Source organism: Oncorhynchus clarkii, chromosome 19, assembly GCF_045791955.1.
Source record: "Oncorhynchus clarkii lewisi isolate Uvic-CL-2024 chromosome 19, UVic_Ocla_1.0, whole genome shotgun sequence".
Taxonomy (NCBI): Eukaryota; Metazoa; Chordata; class Actinopteri; order Salmoniformes; family Salmonidae; genus Oncorhynchus; species Oncorhynchus clarkii.
Genome location: NC_092165.1, coordinates 44,701,966 through 44,720,120, shown reverse-complemented (window position 1 = coordinate 44,720,120; position 18,155 = coordinate 44,701,966). Strand labels below are relative to the sequence as shown.

At 42.3% G+C, this 18,155-nt stretch overlaps 1 protein-coding gene across 1 annotated transcript; it reads left to right on the top strand.

The window, feature by feature from the left end:
- Nucleotides 1-237: 237 nt before the first annotated feature.
- Nucleotides 238-17,891, top strand: LOC139375277 (methylenetetrahydrofolate dehydrogenase (NADP+ dependent) 1b). The gene is made up of 28 exons (XM_071116897.1): nucleotides 238-552; nucleotides 4,929-5,013; nucleotides 5,381-5,440; nucleotides 5,746-5,799; nucleotides 5,968-6,104; nucleotides 7,482-7,582; nucleotides 7,689-7,825; nucleotides 8,073-8,184; nucleotides 8,396-8,523; nucleotides 9,356-9,453; nucleotides 9,698-9,871; nucleotides 10,045-10,181; nucleotides 10,302-10,348; nucleotides 10,452-10,559; nucleotides 10,687-10,761; nucleotides 10,863-10,965; nucleotides 11,281-11,357; nucleotides 11,451-11,591; nucleotides 11,710-11,778; nucleotides 12,251-12,362; nucleotides 12,461-12,600; nucleotides 13,944-13,985; nucleotides 16,104-16,204; nucleotides 16,293-16,470; nucleotides 16,839-16,946; nucleotides 17,161-17,313; nucleotides 17,465-17,577; nucleotides 17,707-17,891. The coding sequence occupies exons 1-27, from the start codon at nucleotides 515-517 to the stop codon at nucleotides 17,552-17,554; spliced, it is 2,805 nt and encodes a 934-aa protein (XP_070972998.1). The 5' UTR covers nucleotides 238-514; the 3' UTR covers nucleotides 17,555-17,577; nucleotides 17,707-17,891.
- Nucleotides 17,892-18,155: the final 264 nt, after the last annotated feature.

The following is an 18,155-nucleotide window of genomic DNA, read 5'->3' as shown; positions in this document are numbered from 1 at the left end:
ACGCCTATAAACAGTGGTTGGTTTACGCCCTTCATCTCTTTCTTTCAGCAATTCAATGCTGCCACCTGCTGTCTGAGACATTTTTGCTTTTCATGACATTTTCCTTCCAACATTGTCCTTCCTGCCTCCTTCTCTTGAGGGGGCGCGCAGGGGTGGAAAGCATATTACGTCTTCTTATTGGTTGTATTGGATTGGCATGATTTTGAGACTCGTGATTGGTCAATAATTCCTGCCCTCAACTCAGACTGTTCTCTGACGGGTTGACAGCATTTGATAGCCATACAGATTACTCCACCCAGTACTAGCTACGTCTTTAGTTACGTGTGCTAATATTCTCAGAAGTTTTTATGGCCATATTGAGGCTTTTTTACAAGCATTATTGATTTGAGCTACTCTGGCACGGTATATAACTTACAATACTATCTCTACCGCCATAAGTAATCAGAATCAACACTCAGAGGGAAGAAGATAACTAGCTAACTGTGTTTAGGGGACGAGCTGGTTTAGCCTAACGATGTCAGCACAAATCATTAGTGGAAAAGAAGTTTCAGCGTAAGTGTACATTTTTTAACTAATCTGTTGGACGTTTTTGTAAATTTGCTCGCTAGCACACATTTATGGTACAGATATAACAAAGCACCATGTTGATTTTGTGTAAGTTAACGTTATCTATAGGAACATTGCAGGCATGTTTCGAAGCAGGCAGGTTTCGTCACATACCTAACGTTCTGTTGCAGTCCATAGAAATAGATTATGTATTTGATATTGGGTCGGTGTTTGGATTGTTAACAGCCACGTGCATCAAGCATGGTTTGGCAACCTCACATTCTATTCTCAGGATGTTCTGTAGAATCTCATCCCAATATATTGCAAACATCAAACGAGGTTGGATCAGATTCTAAAAAAAAACATAAGATTTCTATATCTCATTCTCATGAAGTTCTAAATGCAACAGTGTCCATTTTGGTGATGTCGACGTGAACGACCCTCCAACTGGTAATTACTAGTTGGAAAGTCGTCCTATAATGCTGCGTTCATAACCAAGTGGAATGACCAGTGCTGATGTTGTAAATGCCAGTTGGATGCATTCACGTGCTTTGAACTAGTTGAGGAACGTTGATTGGCTAATGGCCAACAAGCTGTCAACCATAAACTCGAAGTACAGCCATCATTCTTGTAAACCCCATTATATTAGATCTTTTTTAATATAAATAATGTTTTGTTCCATTTAACTGTTGGAAATTATGTTATCCATTTTTGATAGATTAGTTTCCCACAAGTAATTACCAGTTGGAGGTGTGTTCAAGTGGAATTTTCCAGTTCTATGTGGTAAATACCACTTTCTCACTTGGTTATGAATGCAGGGTAAGTCTCAGGTAAAGTAGATGGAAACAATATTGCAATAATTTTTGCAGCTTCACTGGAATATTGTGAAAAAATTCTGGGCAAAGTTGGTACCATGAACTAGAATGTTTCATTCTATTTTTATTAGGGGTGGGTGATATGGCCAAAATATCATGTCACTGTATACAAATAAAAAAGATGGATGGTATTTGACGGTATTTTATGTTTTTGATAATACAAGTTCTACATTTGCTTTAAGAGTAGTGTGTGACCTTAGGATGGCAACACACACATTCTGATGGATTTCAATGGGTGTTTCTCCATTCGGATAGTCTTTTACTGATCAGTTCAAATTAAAAATATCTTTCAGCATTTTCATTGATTTCTACATTTCCTGCACTCATTTGAGATCATTTTCACACTGCCACGTAGGGCTGCACAATATGAGCAAACAATCTAGGATTTATTTTTAACCAAATGATGCAATTGCAATTTGACTTGTGATTTAGAGCAAAACACTTGGGTGAACTGTTGGAATCATGGAAATTGAATGATTTTTCTAAAGTAAGAATATAATACTGGGCACCTTGGATATGGCATTTGACATCACAATGAATGAAAATGCTAGGGAGGAGTTATTGTGACAGAGTAGGAACCAAAGGGTTGATAAGTGATTCCTAGGGGACCCTATAATCTTTGGCTACATTGAATGTTTTCTGTTAGCGACTTCATTTATATTGAGAAGCAAAGTGAAAACAGTGTTGTTGTCATCAACACAGTTGTATGTGATGCATTAACCATACAAACTGAAATAGTCTCTTGTGGTCGAGGAACAACTAATGCGCTCCTTGAGTGACAGGGTGCGGGACTAGGTCTGTGGAAAGCAACAGGGAGAAAGAATGAGAACGAAGAACGACGACTAAAGTAGCGATTTTAAACTATAAAAATGGATGTTGCGCACAACGTGTCACATTTAACAAACCAAACATTCAAATACTTTTATAGAAGTAAAAACCCAAACCATTCCGTGCATCAATACAGGTATATCGTAAAATATGGTATACCTTCCGCCTAGCCCTACATTTTATGGTTGCTACATTATTCCCAACCTTGATACATTATTATGTAATGGAAGGTGGCCTTTGACCAATTATTTTATTCATGTGAATATTGACCTCCAGTGGATGGATAGATTGAACAACACTGATATGCTTTATTAAATTGTATGTAATCCAAGATTTACCTACATTTAATTTCAATTGATTTGTCTGGTAGATTAATTTGTAATGTCAAAAAACATAGAACAAGTAACAGCAAAGTTTCTCATCCGTGCCATATTTGTTTCCCAGCAGTGTTTTCAACAGGGCCTGGTTTCCCAAAGGTATCGTAAGGCTATTTTCATCATAAGATCCTATGGTTCAAACAAATTTAGCCTTAAGATGCTTTTGGGAAACCGGACCCAGTTCATTTTTGAACAGTTCTAAGTCCAGTTCCACTTGATACTCACCTGACTGACTATGTCGTTTTATCAAGAGTATTTTAGGTGACAACCTGACTTTTGATATCTGAAGGGACTTTTATTCAGCAACTCATGCTTGTCACAAGACTCGACTGCCAGTACCCTCCTAACTGTGTAACTCATACTACCCATTAGTCAATTAGGCCTATTTCAAGCTGAGTGACCGAAAACCACATATTCTTCAACTTACATCCTTTTCTTTAAGCAGTTCAGTTGTGCTGTTCATTACCTAAATAATTTCAGAGGTAACATTAAAGCAGTACTGTTGTAATCTGTGGACTAGGCTGTTGCAGAGTAGCTGCAAAGGAACTACTACACTGTGGCCTTGATCAGAGTACAACACTTGTTTGATGGCCTTCTATGGCCAGTGTTGACCAATAAAGGATTAGATAACTCCCTTGTACTGATACAATATAGACTAGTGTTGACACCACTGTTATCTGCAACATTTATAGAGAACCCGTAGTATTGTCAGGGTCAGAGATCTGAGGGTTGGTGACTGACTGGTTCAGCAAATTGTTAGTTGCCTTTTGCCTTTGTCTGCCTTTTGTATCAATGAGTGAGAGAGAAAGCATAGGGTCCTATATAGTTAGCCTGTGCTTTGTAACAGTTTGGTTATAAAACAAGTTGAGCCTAGCACAGTATAAGTTATTTTATAGTAATGTTTCACACTAATAAACATACTATTAGGCTATAAACAAATGCTGATTAAAATGGTGGATACAAACTGGTGTTAACTGTACTGGCTCCATGGTGGAAAAATACTTGTAAAAAGTATTAGTCCCAGACATACATCAGTTTCTCTCTGAAGGCAATATTATTCACATGATGCATTGACATGTGACACTCATTATTTTATATTGAACGATGTTGTTTTCAGGGTCAAAGGTCTAGAGAAACTTTCTTTAAAAATGCCAATATGGTAAAAACACTGTTCTGAGCAGTAGCTGATGTTGAAATGTGTCTGTAGGGCCTACCTTGATTATTGGGTAGTCTCAATTGTGTGCAGAATGTGCAAACAAAATCATTGATTTCTCAATAGTAGTTGAAGAAACCAACTTTCAACCTGTCTGCAAGCAAGTAAATCTTGCAGTCATGAGTGAGTTTAAGCACTTGTTAGTCTTTTTGTATATTTTGTATTGCTTAGTCCCTGTCAATTAAATTACCTTCCAAGACATCATTATTTGATCTTGTTGAAGACCAGAGGGTGTTTTAAACACAGAAAAACATATGTATTACCTCACACCAATCTGTTGGGGACTATGATAGATTGATAAAGCTTTGTCCTTATCTCACACATTTTGCTTTGGTATCTGTTCATCCAACTCTGTGCACTGTGGTTTTCAGTTGCATCTATGACTGAATCAAGAGGTCTTTCTGTGGCGGTCTGCATCCAGACCATGAGAAGTTGCTGAGGACCCTAAAATCCCTCTTAATTCACTCATGTAACTGTTTTAGTTGCAATAAAATGCTTAAGCTGCTGAGATGCCCCTTCCAGATGGCCTCATTTGGGTGGACCGAAGGATTTCCATTGACATCATTTAGTGTAGGGCAATTCCATGGTAACGGAATTACGCGGAGACTCAGATTTTTCACTTTAAATGTATACCAAACAAAAACCATTGATTTCAAAGTTTAGCAAACCATAGAACTCTATGCACAAGGACTACTTTGAACATTGTACAAAACACATTTACAGGAAGAACTGTGCAGATGCATAGTAATTAGTTCTAAAGTTGTTGTGTAGGACATTGCGGTCTCTCTTACGCCAAAATGGCCAACTACATCCAAGATTGCCTGTGGTACCTACGTGCCATTAGGGCTCCTTCCCAGCATTGCATTCCTGGGGGTGCTCTCCTCCATACCCCTGTAGTTGTCTCTCAGCTGGTAGTCATGCTGTACCTCACCTATTGGATGCTCCAAGGTGCCATGTGGATGGTTGAAGGGTGGAGGTCCATGGCTTCAGAGGTCTCTGGGCACACCACATCCCTGTAGGACATACCAGGTTCTAACCCTGAATAACTGTCCCCCTGCTTTCTTCCTGAGAGATCTTTTGTGTCCACAGGCAGGTAAGGGAGAGGCTGAAGAAGGATGTGGCGCAGATGCAGACGCAGGACCCTAATTTTCGACCAGGTCTGGTTGTGTTACAGGTAAGTGCAAGAGTATGTTGTAAGGGCTCTAGTTCAAATCTTGATTCTGATTCTTCCCATGGCCCCTTTCCTTAAATGGGAAATGGGTAGGGTTTTGTATCATTTTGAGAGTCACAAATTTGTGCTCCATGCTAAAATGATTACAGAATATAGCCTTGGGTCATATCTTGCCTCAGTCAGATTCAGAACCACTAGCTCCGAGTGGAGGGGCTAATTCCATTCGTATACTTTGTCTGTTATATGGCGCTAGCTAAAATATGAAACATAATGTATTAATGGTCTAACATTGGTTATTGACTAGTTTGTAAAAGCATTATTGGAACAAACAAAGACTACAGATTTCTCAATTTTGCTGTGCACTTTTCAGGTGGGGGACAGAGATGATTCAAACCTCTACATCAGCATGAAGCTGAAGGCAGCAGCTGAGGTAAATAACAGAATGCCTGATGTGATCGTTCCTGTTTCATACATATTCCAAATTGTTCTCTGTTCAGTTCTTAAAGGGATACTTCAGGATTTTGGCAATGGCCCTTTATCTACTTTCCCAGATGCCATAGACTTCGAGTCATTGAGCTTACGATAGTTAGCATTGGCTGGCGAAACTACCTCTAAATTCCTTCGTACTGGATGCAGAGACATAAAAATGGTATCGACAAATTCATCTGACGCTGGGGAAGTAGATAAAATCCCGACGTATCCCTTCAAACTCTGTTTTTCTTGTGCCTACTGTAGATTGGAATTAATGCCACACACCTGAGGCTCCCCAAGACTGCCACAGAGGATGAGGTGAGGAGGGATCCTGAGGGATCCTGAGGGGGTTAACTTCACAGCTTGCATAGTGTTTCTGCTTGGTGGTCTCTGCAGGCCTCTTTCTGGCACTCTGTTTGTCTGTCATTCTCTCTCTATAGCTTTCTTTCCCTCCCACTCTATTTCACACACCCCATCACTCTGTAGGTGCTGCACAGCATTATGGAGGTGAATGAGAACTCTGCTATCCATGGCCTCATCGTTCAGCTGCCTCTGGACTCCATCCACAAAATAGATACTGAGAAGGTGACCAACGTTGTGGCCCCAGAGAAGGATGTGGATGGGTGAGCCCTGAGATGTGTTTTGTGTGACCAGTTTACAGATTTACTTGTGAATATTCTAAAATCTGCATGAAGACAATATGCACGTTTTCCCACCGGTGGTGTTTCCACCAAGCTGACTTGTTGCAGATACAAATCAGTGCAACTTAGTGCACCCAAAATGTACTTTTTCACTTCTGTTTTGTACTGAATATAAATCTAAAGTTCATTGTGTTTCCATTGCATTTTCAACTCTACCGATATAGTTTTGTCTCAAACTGTTGCGTTAAATAGCAAACGTACATACTCTGGTCTTGGAACATGTGCTCTAGCCAACAATTCTCAGATGCAGTGCAGGTCGGCTAGTCTACATAATGAGATTATTATGGATAAGAGCAGGAATATTTGTATTTGTCAAACGACAGTCAAGCATCGATCATCATTTACCCACAATCAGAACCTCGCTATTTATTGGAAAGGAGCATCAAGATCACTGCACTTTCACCACTCTGTGAAGTTCATCAGAACTTATTTAATCTGTAGCCTAATGAACTGCATGGTTTCCCTAGTCGTAGTGGGAGGACCACACACCATACCGTCCATTGACTCCAAGTTTACTGCGATATGATGGTTTTTATATCAATAGTTGCGCATAATGGAATTTCCACTGCCATTTCTCACTTAATTAATTTTACAGACACAAAAAGATCCCACCATGTCGAACGAACAAATGAACTGTCTGCATTTATAAAATTGTAACGAAACTTCCTGTTTCCATCACAGCTGTTGTAATTCATTTTTTAAATCTGGTATGACTTTACTCGCATAAACTGTATGTTAATTTGGTTAGTGAAACCATTTTTTGCCACTCTGGAAGTGTTCTAGTTCCATTTGTGTAGTGTAAGCCATGATTATATTGTGTTTATTGGACAGTGATGCTGATACAGGCTGTGTGTTTAGATGATGCAGGCCTTTTGTATTGGTGTTTAGGAAGCTCCATTAATCTCTTGCTCCTCTAATTGACTCTATTGATTCAGATTGTTCTCTGGACTTACTGAGAGACCAGTAAAGGAGCTTCTGTACTGCACTTTTCTGGGCCTGTTAAAAAGACAGGGCCTGAATTATAACCAGTGTACTAACGATGAGGACATTGATTTATGTCGTCATCTCAAAAGAGTACAGATTTTTTTTTCTTCCTGAGGGTTTTAATCATGCGTAGCTTGTTAGGGAGACAATGTTGAAAAGGGGAAACGAAAGAAGGCTTTCTAGGAAATACAATGTACCATCAGAAAGAGTTTGTGTGTATATAGTACGTGAAAGTATGACTAACTCTTATTGGTTAGAAACTGGATGGCGGATGCTCATAATGAGTGTACTCTGTGTGTGTGTGTGTGTTCCTAGTCTGACCTGTATAAATGCTGGGAAGCTGTCCCGGGGGGACTTGGGTGACTGTTTCATCCCCTGTACTCCTAACGGCTGCATGGAGCTCATCAGACAGACTGGTGGGTACAGCAGAGAAACTAGTTATGAGCCAATGCTAATGAGCTGAATTACTTCATATGTAGAAGTGCTTAATTTAATGATTGACACTGCAGTGCATCTGTGCAGGTGTTTCTGTGGCCGGGAAGAGAGCTGTGGTGATTGGCCGCAGTAAGATTGTGGGCGCGCCCATGCATGACCTACTGCTGTGGAACCACGCTACCGTGACAACCTGCCACTCAAAGACTGCTGACCTCGCTGCTGAGGTAACCCAAGCCCAGGATATGTCACATGCTCACTCAGAACATGAAAACACTTAACCATATATACAGGCCATTCCTATCCATATAAACATGTACTACAGGCAACTCATCATGATGATGTATACAGGTAGATGACATGTCACATACAGATCCCACATACCGGAGCACTACTGTTTATTAGATTGACAGACTTGTGCCACAAAACAAACTAGTATAGTGAGGAGATCCATCCAGTCCCCTCTCTTTCCAGGTGGGCAGAGCAGACATCTTGGTGGTTGGGATTGGGAAAGCAGAGATGGTGAAGGGGGATTGGGTGAAGAAGGGAGCGGTGGTCATCGACTGCGGCATTAATCACATCCCAGGTTAGTATGGTCCCCTCCATTGGGTTCCATTTTGACAAGTACTCTTTTCTTTTTTAAATATTTTTTTAGAATAAATGTGAGATAAACATGGAGTGAATCATCGGTTCTCCATGGAGCTGGTACTTCTCTTCATGGGTAACATTTAGGGGCATTGTAGGTAACATTTAGGGGTGCTTGTGTTGACGGCATGGTTCCTTTCTGTGCTCCTCAGATGAGACGCGGCCCAGTGGGAAGCGTGTGGTGGGGGATGTGCACTACTCCTCTGTTAAGGAGCAGGCTGGCTTCATCACTCCAGTACCAGGAGGAGTGGGGCCCATGACTGTGGCCATGCTCATGCAGGTAGTTGGGAACAACTGGGTATTGAACACGGCGGTTGTCTGTATACCTTATAAGTTAGCCCAGCAAGCTAAGGCTTAGGAAAATGAGTCCTCAGATCTTAGGCAAGGTTACTCATCACGTGAGTGTAGCTTACCGATCCACCTCCACCACAAAGGCAATGGCATCCCTACTAGTAATCACACAAACCACACCGCCTCCAAAATTCATCCTGTGAGAAATTCACATTTCAGGGGAAAAGTGGTATTTATTTGTGATGGAGCAGCTCCCTGTCCTGTGATTTCATCAATGCCATTCGCTCAACTGTTTACGCAGCATGACATCATGGCAAAGACAGACTCTGTTAAACTGAATGTGGAGAATTTTGTAGTAGATGAGGTGTTATTTCAGACACTCATTTGTTTCTGTCTGGTAATCCTCTGCGGTAATGGAATTCTAACAACATAAATTAATGTAAAGCAATGTTTTATTCACTTTTATGGCACTGTGCAATCCACAGTTGCACAGAGCACATTCAGTGTGAATGAATGGCTTTTGTCTATAAGGCATAACCATAGAAGCGAATTGTGTTTTGAGTTTGGTACAAATTCCAATCTATACACACATGCGCACTATACTCACATGTGTACATGGATTTGGTGTTGTAGAGTAGTGGCCTGAGGGCGCACACTTAATGTGTTGTAAAGTCTTCTGTGTAATGTATATAGCTGCCTTATTTTTTGCTGGACCCCAGGAGGGAGGCAGCAGCTAATTGGGATCCATAATAAATACAATCTAAATGTGTAAACTGAGCTTTTCATTGGCTGTGTGCTTTGTTGTTTCTCTTCATCTCCAGAACACAGTGCTAAGTGCCAAGCGCTTCCTGGAGTCTCACCAGCCAGGCAAGTGGAGCATCACCTACACCAAGCTCATCCTGCAGAAGCCTGTGCCAAGGTTTGTCCCCTCATCCTCTGCATAACTTTCCCTCTGATGTGGAATCACTTTATTTTCTAGTCGTTTAGTAATTTTTCATACTTTTCGTACTTTTTTCAATCTTCCACTAAAGTATGTGCTCTAGTCTAATTTTGGTTCTCTACTTCATGTTTGAAAGCCCTAAATTTGGTCCTCAGGGACTTGCATGACATTTCCTGTCTGCTGTTGCTGCTGAATAAATGTGTGACCTGACTGTGGCCCTCAGTGACATTGTGATCTCGCGTTCCTGCGTGCCCAAGCCCATCGACCGACTGGCCATGGAGGTGGGGCTGCTGTCGGACGAGGTGGAGCTCTATGGGAAGACCAAGGCCAAGGTGCAGCTGGACATCATCAGCCGCCTGCGGGCACAGCCTGATGGGAAATACGTGGTGGTCACTGGGTATGCTCTGTACAATAAACTTGTGTTCTTGTTGTGTTGTAGATGTAACATGGAAAATGTGCTCCTTTTCGACTACAGTGGCCTGGTACAGAACTCTTCATTTATCAAGATTGATTATCTATTATGCTCTCGGAAATGTTTCACACCAGTGTTAATGTTGTCTGTACCTCTAGAATCACCCCCACCCCACTGGGAGAGGGAAAGAGCACCACCACCATAGGACTGGTCCAGGCTCTGGGGGCTCACATGAAGCTCAATGTCTTCGCCTGTGTCCGCCAGCCCTCCCAAGGCCCCACCTTCGGAATCAAAGGTGAGCACTGAGTGATGCTGCCCTTTACTGACTGGTTGGATGCCTTTTGTGGGAAAATGTAAGGCTTTATCAATTCTCAGTTGTTATCAATGCTAAATGCCTGGAATGTTCTATCTACAGGAGGTGCTGCTGGAGGTGGATATTCTCAAGTAATTCCCATGGAGGAGGTACAGCACTGAATGATTTCCATTCTGTTCCAGACATTGATCATTCAGGAAGGGGTTTCGGTATAAAGCTATATTTGACCATATGGTTTAATTATGATTTCAGTTCAACCTCCACCTTACGGGAGATATCCACGCCATCACAGCTGCCAACAACCTGGTGGCGGCCGCCATAGACGCCCGTCTGTTCCATGAAGCCACCCAAACAGACAAGGTGAACCCTCTCGGTTGCTGACATCTGTTCTTGAGAAAGATTGCACTGCACAAGGTGGTATTCCATGTTTGATTAATGTGTGTGTTGGTCCATTTCTTATCTTTCTCACTCATTCCCTCTCCCACAGGCTTTATATAACCGTCTGGTCCCTCTTAGTGGAGGTCAGAGGACATTCTCCCCCATCCAGATAAACAGACTAAAGGTACAAACTCAATTGTATCCGTGGATGACAATGCCATTATTATCTTGACTGTCTTAGGGAGGGAATTTCTCTACTATTGTCTCTGTATGTGATCCCTGTAGAGACTGGGCATTGAGAAGACTGACCCCACCACTCTGACCGAGGAGGAGATAACCCGCTTTGCCCGACTAGACATGGACCCTGACTCCATCACCTGGCACAGAGGTACTGAAGACTACTGGATATGTACCCTGAGTGGCCTGACTGTTGTGTATAATGTATACTATACTACAGGGCTCTCGAACCCTGGTCCTGGAGAGCTACAGTCCTGTATGTTTTCACTCCTACCCTAATCTAGCACACCTGATTGTAATAATTAGCTGGTTGATAAGCTGAACCAGGTTAGTTACAACTGGGGTTGGAGTGAAAACGTACAGGAGGGTAGCTCTCCAGAAACTGGGTTGGAGATCCCTGCTATACTATGACATGTCAGTGTTGAGATGTAGAACAGTGTTTTAATAGGTCTTTGTGTCATTTCAGTGTTAGACACCAATGATCGTTTCCTGAGGAAGATCACCATTGGCCAATCGCCAACTGAGAAGGGACACACTAGGGAGGTATGTAAAAGTTCATAGTACACATGCTTTTCTTTCAATAGTTAGTCGCCCACTGATACTGCTGTTGACTCTAGTTCTGTCCTCCTCCCCCAGGCTCAGTTCAGCATCACGGTGGCCAGTGAGATCATGGCCGTGCTGGCTCTCACCAGCAGCCTGAAGGACATGCGCCAGCGCCTGGCCAAGATGGTGGTGGCAACCAGCCGCAGTGGGCAGCCCATCACCACAGAGGACCTGGTAATTGGCCCTAGTCTCCCCCTCACACTGTCAACCAACACATAGACAGTTGAGGTTTGTGATGAGTGCTTGTTCCTTAAAAGATTCTCACCATTTCATTGTTCCCTCCTGTGTGCAGGGTGTGAGTGGAGCCCTGACTGTGCTGATGAGGGATGCCATCAAGCCCAACTTGATGCAGACTCTGGAGGTGGGCGGGATAGAGAGGGGAGGGAGGGAGCTCCTCAGGGTGGAACTGTACTGGCCTGGCAACTGGAGGAGAGGAGAGGGAAGCAAAGCCATGTGGGAAAATGTGTTTCAGATTATTTAATTGGTTAGGGTAGTGTGGATGTGAAGCTTCCTATGTTCTCACAGAGCAGTGATGACACAGTCTGGAGAAGACAGATAGCGTGTGCTTGTGACTGTTTTTAGTTTAGTTACTAATCCCCTGTTTCTCTTTGAGAAGTTCTGAGGGCAGGATTGGGTACAAAGTAGCTAATCTATTTGTATCATATCAACAGATATTCCAAAGCCTAGAACTTGCTTAGCTAAGTTTGTTGACTGCAGATATGTGATTCTGTGTTTGATGTGGTAGACTTGACTTCTGTGAGTCAGAGTGGGGACATTGCCACTGGCTGAGTGTGTGTTCTGCTGCTGGATGATTGAGAGGAGTTTCTCTACAGGGAACCCCCGTGTTCGTCCACGCCGGACCTTTCGCCAACATCGCCCACGGCAACTCCTCCGTCCTGGCTGATAAGATAGCCCTGAAGCTGGTCGGCCCGGAGGGATTTGTGGGTAAGTGGAGCTGAAACACACAGCCTCTCCCTTGGCAAGAAACAAAATGATGAACACCTCTTGTAATGTGCGTGTTGGTTGTTTCTCTCATGGGACAGTGACTGAGGCTGGGTTCGGCGCTGACATCGGCATGGAGAAATTCTTCAACATCAAATGCCGCTACTCCGGCCTGCGGCCTCACGTGGTGGTGCTGGTGGCCACCGTCCGAGCCCTGAAGATGCATGGAGGTGGGCCAACGGTGAGTGACTGCACAGTTTACTGGGGGTCTTTGAAATCTTTCTATCCTTGTTCTAATGGTGGTGCCAATGGGCAGCTTTCAGAAAGACTGCTTCAGAAAAAAACTATTAAAGGGCAGGTTTGCCCCCTCAAAAGAAGAGTAGCGGTTGCTCAGTGTAGTCAATTATAATCATCAGAACAACCTAGAGAATGTTCACATATTAATGTCATATATACCGTTCAAAAGTTTGGGGTCACTTAAATGTCCTTGTTTTTTTTAAAGAAAAGCACTTTTTAAATGTTTTATTTAAAATAACATCAAATTGATCAGAAATACAGTGTAAATGTTGTAAATGACTATTGTAGCTGGAAATATTCCATTTTGCATAGAAGGCCAGCATCCCGGAGTCGCCTCTTCACTGTTGACGTTGAGTCTGGTGTTTTGTGTGTACTATTCAATGAAGCTGCCAGTTGAGGACTTGTGAGGTGTCCGTTTCTCAAACTAGACACTCTAATGTACTTGTCCTCTTGCTCAGTTGTGCACCGGGCCTCCCACTCCTCTTTCTATTCTTGTTAGAGCCAGTTTGCGCTGTTCTGTGAAGGGAGTAGTACACCGTTGTACGAGATCTTCAGTTTCTTGGCAATTTCTCTCATGGCATAGCCTTCATTTCTTAGAACAAAAATTTACTTTTGAGTTTCAGAAGAAAGGTCCTTGTTTCTGGCCATTTTGAGCCTGTAATCGAACCCACAAATACTGATGCTCCAGATACTCAACTAGTCTAAAGAAGGCCAGTTTTATTGCTTCTTTAATCAGAACAACAGTTTTCAGCTGTGCTAACATCATTGCAAAAGGGTTTTCTAATGATCGATTAGCCCTCTAAAATGATAAACTTGGATTAGCTAACACAACGTGCCATTGGAACACAGGAGTGATAGTTGCTGATAATGGGCCTCTGTACGCCTATGTAGATATTTATAAAAAAAATCTGCCGTTTCCAGCTACAATAGTCATTTGCAACATTAACAATGTCTACACTGTATTTCTGATCAATTTGATGTTGTTTGCTTTTATTTCAAAAACAAGGACATTTCTAAGTGACCCTAAACTTTTGAACGGTAGTGTATATATTCTCTCCTATAGAATGTCCTATCCCGCTTCAATCAATGCAGGTGCACTGTTGAGAATGTAATTCCATTTCCTGCTTGGCGGTCACACAGGAAGACCTGTCATTCTGCTGCTTTAGCTCCCCACAAACACTAGTATGTTTCATGTCCTTGGACAGGGAATAGGGATACGGTCCCTTATTGTTTGTTCTAGGTTAGTAATTTGATAGCTTTTTGACTGATCTTTCTCCTTTGATGCAGGTTACTGCTGGGATGGCCCTGCCCAAAGAATATGTGGAAGAGGTAAGACACTTCTGCGCCTCACCCCCACTCTCTCACTTCAGCCCCAACCTTTTAACACCGCATCACATCAGGGAAAGAGCAGCCATCCTAAATGTACCACTTACCTTTTATGATAATGTTCTGTTAATGGCATATTGCTCATCCTCTGCACAAGTTGGTTTTAAGTAGAGCTGTGGCGGTCATGAAATTGTCAGCCGGTCATAGTAATTGACCGTTAATTAACATAAACACGTTTAGCATCTGCTGGCTTCCATGCATAACCTACAAGCCACTGATGCAGATCTTTTGGAACATCTAAATTTTAAAAAGTATAATAAATCCATGTAATATAGCCTACACCAGAGGAACAGTACAGCATAGGTTGACCTTATGTTAGGCTGTGATCTGGCTATGCCATAATTCTGAGGGCTACGCTAGTTCATTTAGCAGACAAGATTTGCTTAGAATTCAATGGCATTATTTATAGTAATCGGAATACAATTGAACATAGCTGAATAAAATAGGAAGGATATTTTCTCTGCACAATTTGAGGGAGTGCGCACATGCGGCAATTCTGTGTTGAGTGGTTAATAAAGGAACATGCTTAATTTAGAGTTATTTATGTAACTTCAGTTATGGGCTAGATTTTTAATTAATTCTTAGGCTGCATGATGCGACTAATGATTTGAAAAAAGTTGCATGAAAGGCATGAGCTCTGCTTTGTTTTTTTTGCGCAGGCTGTTCACACTTCATCAGTCTCTCATTCACAATTTGACAAGCACTTGATAATGCCTCGAATTTCCCGGCTGCATCCCCTTTGTGTGGCCATAATGCCCCCTAAAAAAAATCCATTCCTTTTGTGGCCATTGTGCGTTTGAGCTGAATATAATAATTCCATTCTCCCAGCTGTATGCCGAAGCACCTTTCACTCACATAGCTCTCATTCACATGATCAGGCCTTTCTCACAGGCTACAAGTGAAGACAGACACATCCGGGATGCAACTGCGCACGTCCTTATTCAATTCCGAGGAGCATTTTGGAAGAACTGTCCACATTTACTTTTCGTCAGCCAACAAGATGAGTAGGCCTAACGAACAGCAAAAGCCCTAGCCTACTATGTCAATCTACTATCCTCCATAGTACAAAAGTTGACTTATTCTGTGCGATTTAAATAAATATTCCAAACATATTTTAGGGCAGTTGTGGGATGTGATAGATCCCAAACAACCACTAGCATCAAAAAACCTGTTTTAAGCAATGAGCCTGACTCAATAGATGAGCAGGTTTAGCCTAAAATGTTGAACTATTTGGTTATTTATTCACATAAGTGCAGCAATGCACACACTGCAGTCGGTTGTGGGAATGTTCCATTAGCAGGAAAACACCATTCTCAAATGTGACCACAAATGCAATTATGCATGTAATGCTTTTATTATTAAGGTGCTTTTTTTATAGTGAAAATGAACTTCCCCAAACTTGAAACTCACGCATGTATGTCAGTTAGGCTCTACACCCGTTGTAAAGCGGATTAATGTGCTTCATTTTAAGACGTTTTTTGATTACTTTAGTTGTGATATCAACCTTACCGAAACATAGGCCTATGGGCTAGGCTATATGAGGTGTGCGACTATGATTTGAAAAAGTAGGAGGAGAAAAAAAGCATGTGCTGTTTTCCTTATGATGGGCATCATTCACAAGTGATGGGTGAAAATATTAGCCTATCACACTATTCTTGATTTAAGCTTGTCTTTACATATGTTATTTAGTTTGTGAAATTTGTTTTGATTTAGAATGGACCATTATCATGTGGCTGTAATACAGTCACCGTAAGCACCCTAGTCGTAAGACTTCATTAGAAGGCATCAAGAGCATGTGTGTGGTATTTGCTTTGTGTCTTGTGACACAATTCTCATCTGATGCAATTAGTTCATCCATTATGCAGTGCAATTAGGTCCAGTTCACATGCTACCTTGATTTTACATGGACCATTGCCCAATACCTACTGGCTACATGTGATCATTGATGTGAGTAGAAAATAGCTCCACTTAACTCCCACTCGGGTGTCTCTACAAAGCCTGACTGTACATTATATAATAGCTGTATATAAAAAATACAAAAACTTGTGTGTTTCTGTGTAGAACCTTGAGCTGCTGGAGAAGGGCTGCAGTAACATGAGGAAACAAGTGGAGAATGCCAGGCACTTTGGAGTGCCAGTGGTGGTGGCCGTCAACGCTTTCAAGTAAGTCCTAGTCATGGTGAGCATCTGAAACTATTTTACCCCTCTTGTCCAGTGTTTTGACCTCTGACCTGTGTCTCCCTGACTGTAGGACGGACACTGAATCAGAGCTGGACCTGATCTGCACCCTGGCCAAGGAGGTAGGGGCCTTTGATGCGGTGCGCTGCTCTCACTGGGCTGAAGGGGGTGCTGGTGCCGTGGCCCTGGGACAGGCTGTGCAGAGGGCTTCTGAGGCCCCCAGTGACTTCAAGTTCCTCTATGATGTCGAGGTAAAGCGAGCGTCGGCCTCAGTCAAAGACCTTGTTTTTCACTATATGACATGGATACATTGATTTCATCCTGCTCAGGGAATCCATAATTTTTCTTCCATTCATCTCATCAGTCATGTCTGTAGATGAAATAAATCACTGATTTACTTCTGAGACCTAGATGACTGTTTTGATCATAATATTTATACATCAAGTGATTTCCCAGAATAGTATAACTTAATCTTTCTCCTCATGTACTGTTGGTACTGTTGCAAATGCGTGCATTACATTTAAACATGTTGGAGAACCAGTGTAGATGACCTGAACCAGTTCTATGGTACTCCTATGTTGTACGAATGTGTATTTTTGTCTGTCTGAATCGCTTGTAGCTGCCCATTGCGGATAAGATCCGGATCATTGCTCAGAAGATCTATGGGGCTGATGACATAGAGCTGCTGCCAGATGCCCAGCACAAGGTGGAGCTCTACACCAAACAGGTACAATAGCTGTGAGACCAAGGCGTTTAATGGAGACGGTTCTTTGTTTACATGTTTTGTATAAAACCTATTTGTTTGTAGCACACTACTCATTGATTTCTGGAGCACATTTTCAACCTTTACCTTGAAGGTTCAAGAAAACAGTCTGGAGGGTTCACATTTCTATTTAAGGTTTTACTCTCCTTTCAATGAACGCCATATTTGGTTTGTTCAGGGCTTTGGGAATCTGCCCATCTGCATGGCAAAGACCCACCTGTCCCTGTCCCACGAGGCGGATAAGAAGGGCGTGCCCACAGGTTTCGTCCTGCCCATCAGAGACATCCGTGCCAGTGTGGGTGCTGGGTTCCTCTACCCTCTTGTTGGCACGGTAAGAAAGCACTGGCCTGGAGAATAACTATATTTAAAATATCCATGAGCTCAACAGAAAATCAACTGAATCAATGAAGAGTCAAATCAATCTCTTGATCAGAGGACACACAGTACTAGTACAGTTTATTAATTTTTTGGCCCCATCCTAGATGCCCACAATTCCAGGGCTGCCCACAAGGCCCTGTTTCTATGACATTGACCTAGACCCTGAGACTGAGCAGGTCAACGGACTCTTCTAAGAGGGGCTCCACCCTTTTTAACGGTAAGGAATCCGCTACATTACAGCTATACAAATTATGCAAATTATACAAGCATACAGATATGGTTGATGTCTGTAATGATTCTTGTTATTTTTCTCTCTGTTGTGCTATCTTTATCTTTCCATTAACAGAGGTGATCTGTGGTCTGCAGCCCCCAAAACAAGCCCTAATGAAATGTGATGGAGTAGTAACTGGAAGCTCTTCTCTCCCTTGTCAATAATGTCCTGTATTTTTCATTGTCGCTGACGCCTGTCAATAGTAAATTTTCTCTGCCCATGGTCACTGAAGGGTAAAATAAAGAAACTTAATTAAGAAACTGTTTGTCCTCCTGATATTATTCTGTATTAAATTCTAGATGGGGGGGAAATTGCCTGTTTACATTCATTTAAAAAGATTATCCGGTACCTTTTTTGTATACTTTTTTGCCAGTAGCTCTGAAAGTAGCACTCATGAGACAAAAGCTGTCCCTGAAAAATGTGTACTGTCACATATGTACACCACGTCATTGCCCTCTCGTGTCCACTGAGCCATTGGGCCCACCCTGCAAACTCATCTGATAACGCTGGGCAGGCCTCTTGCT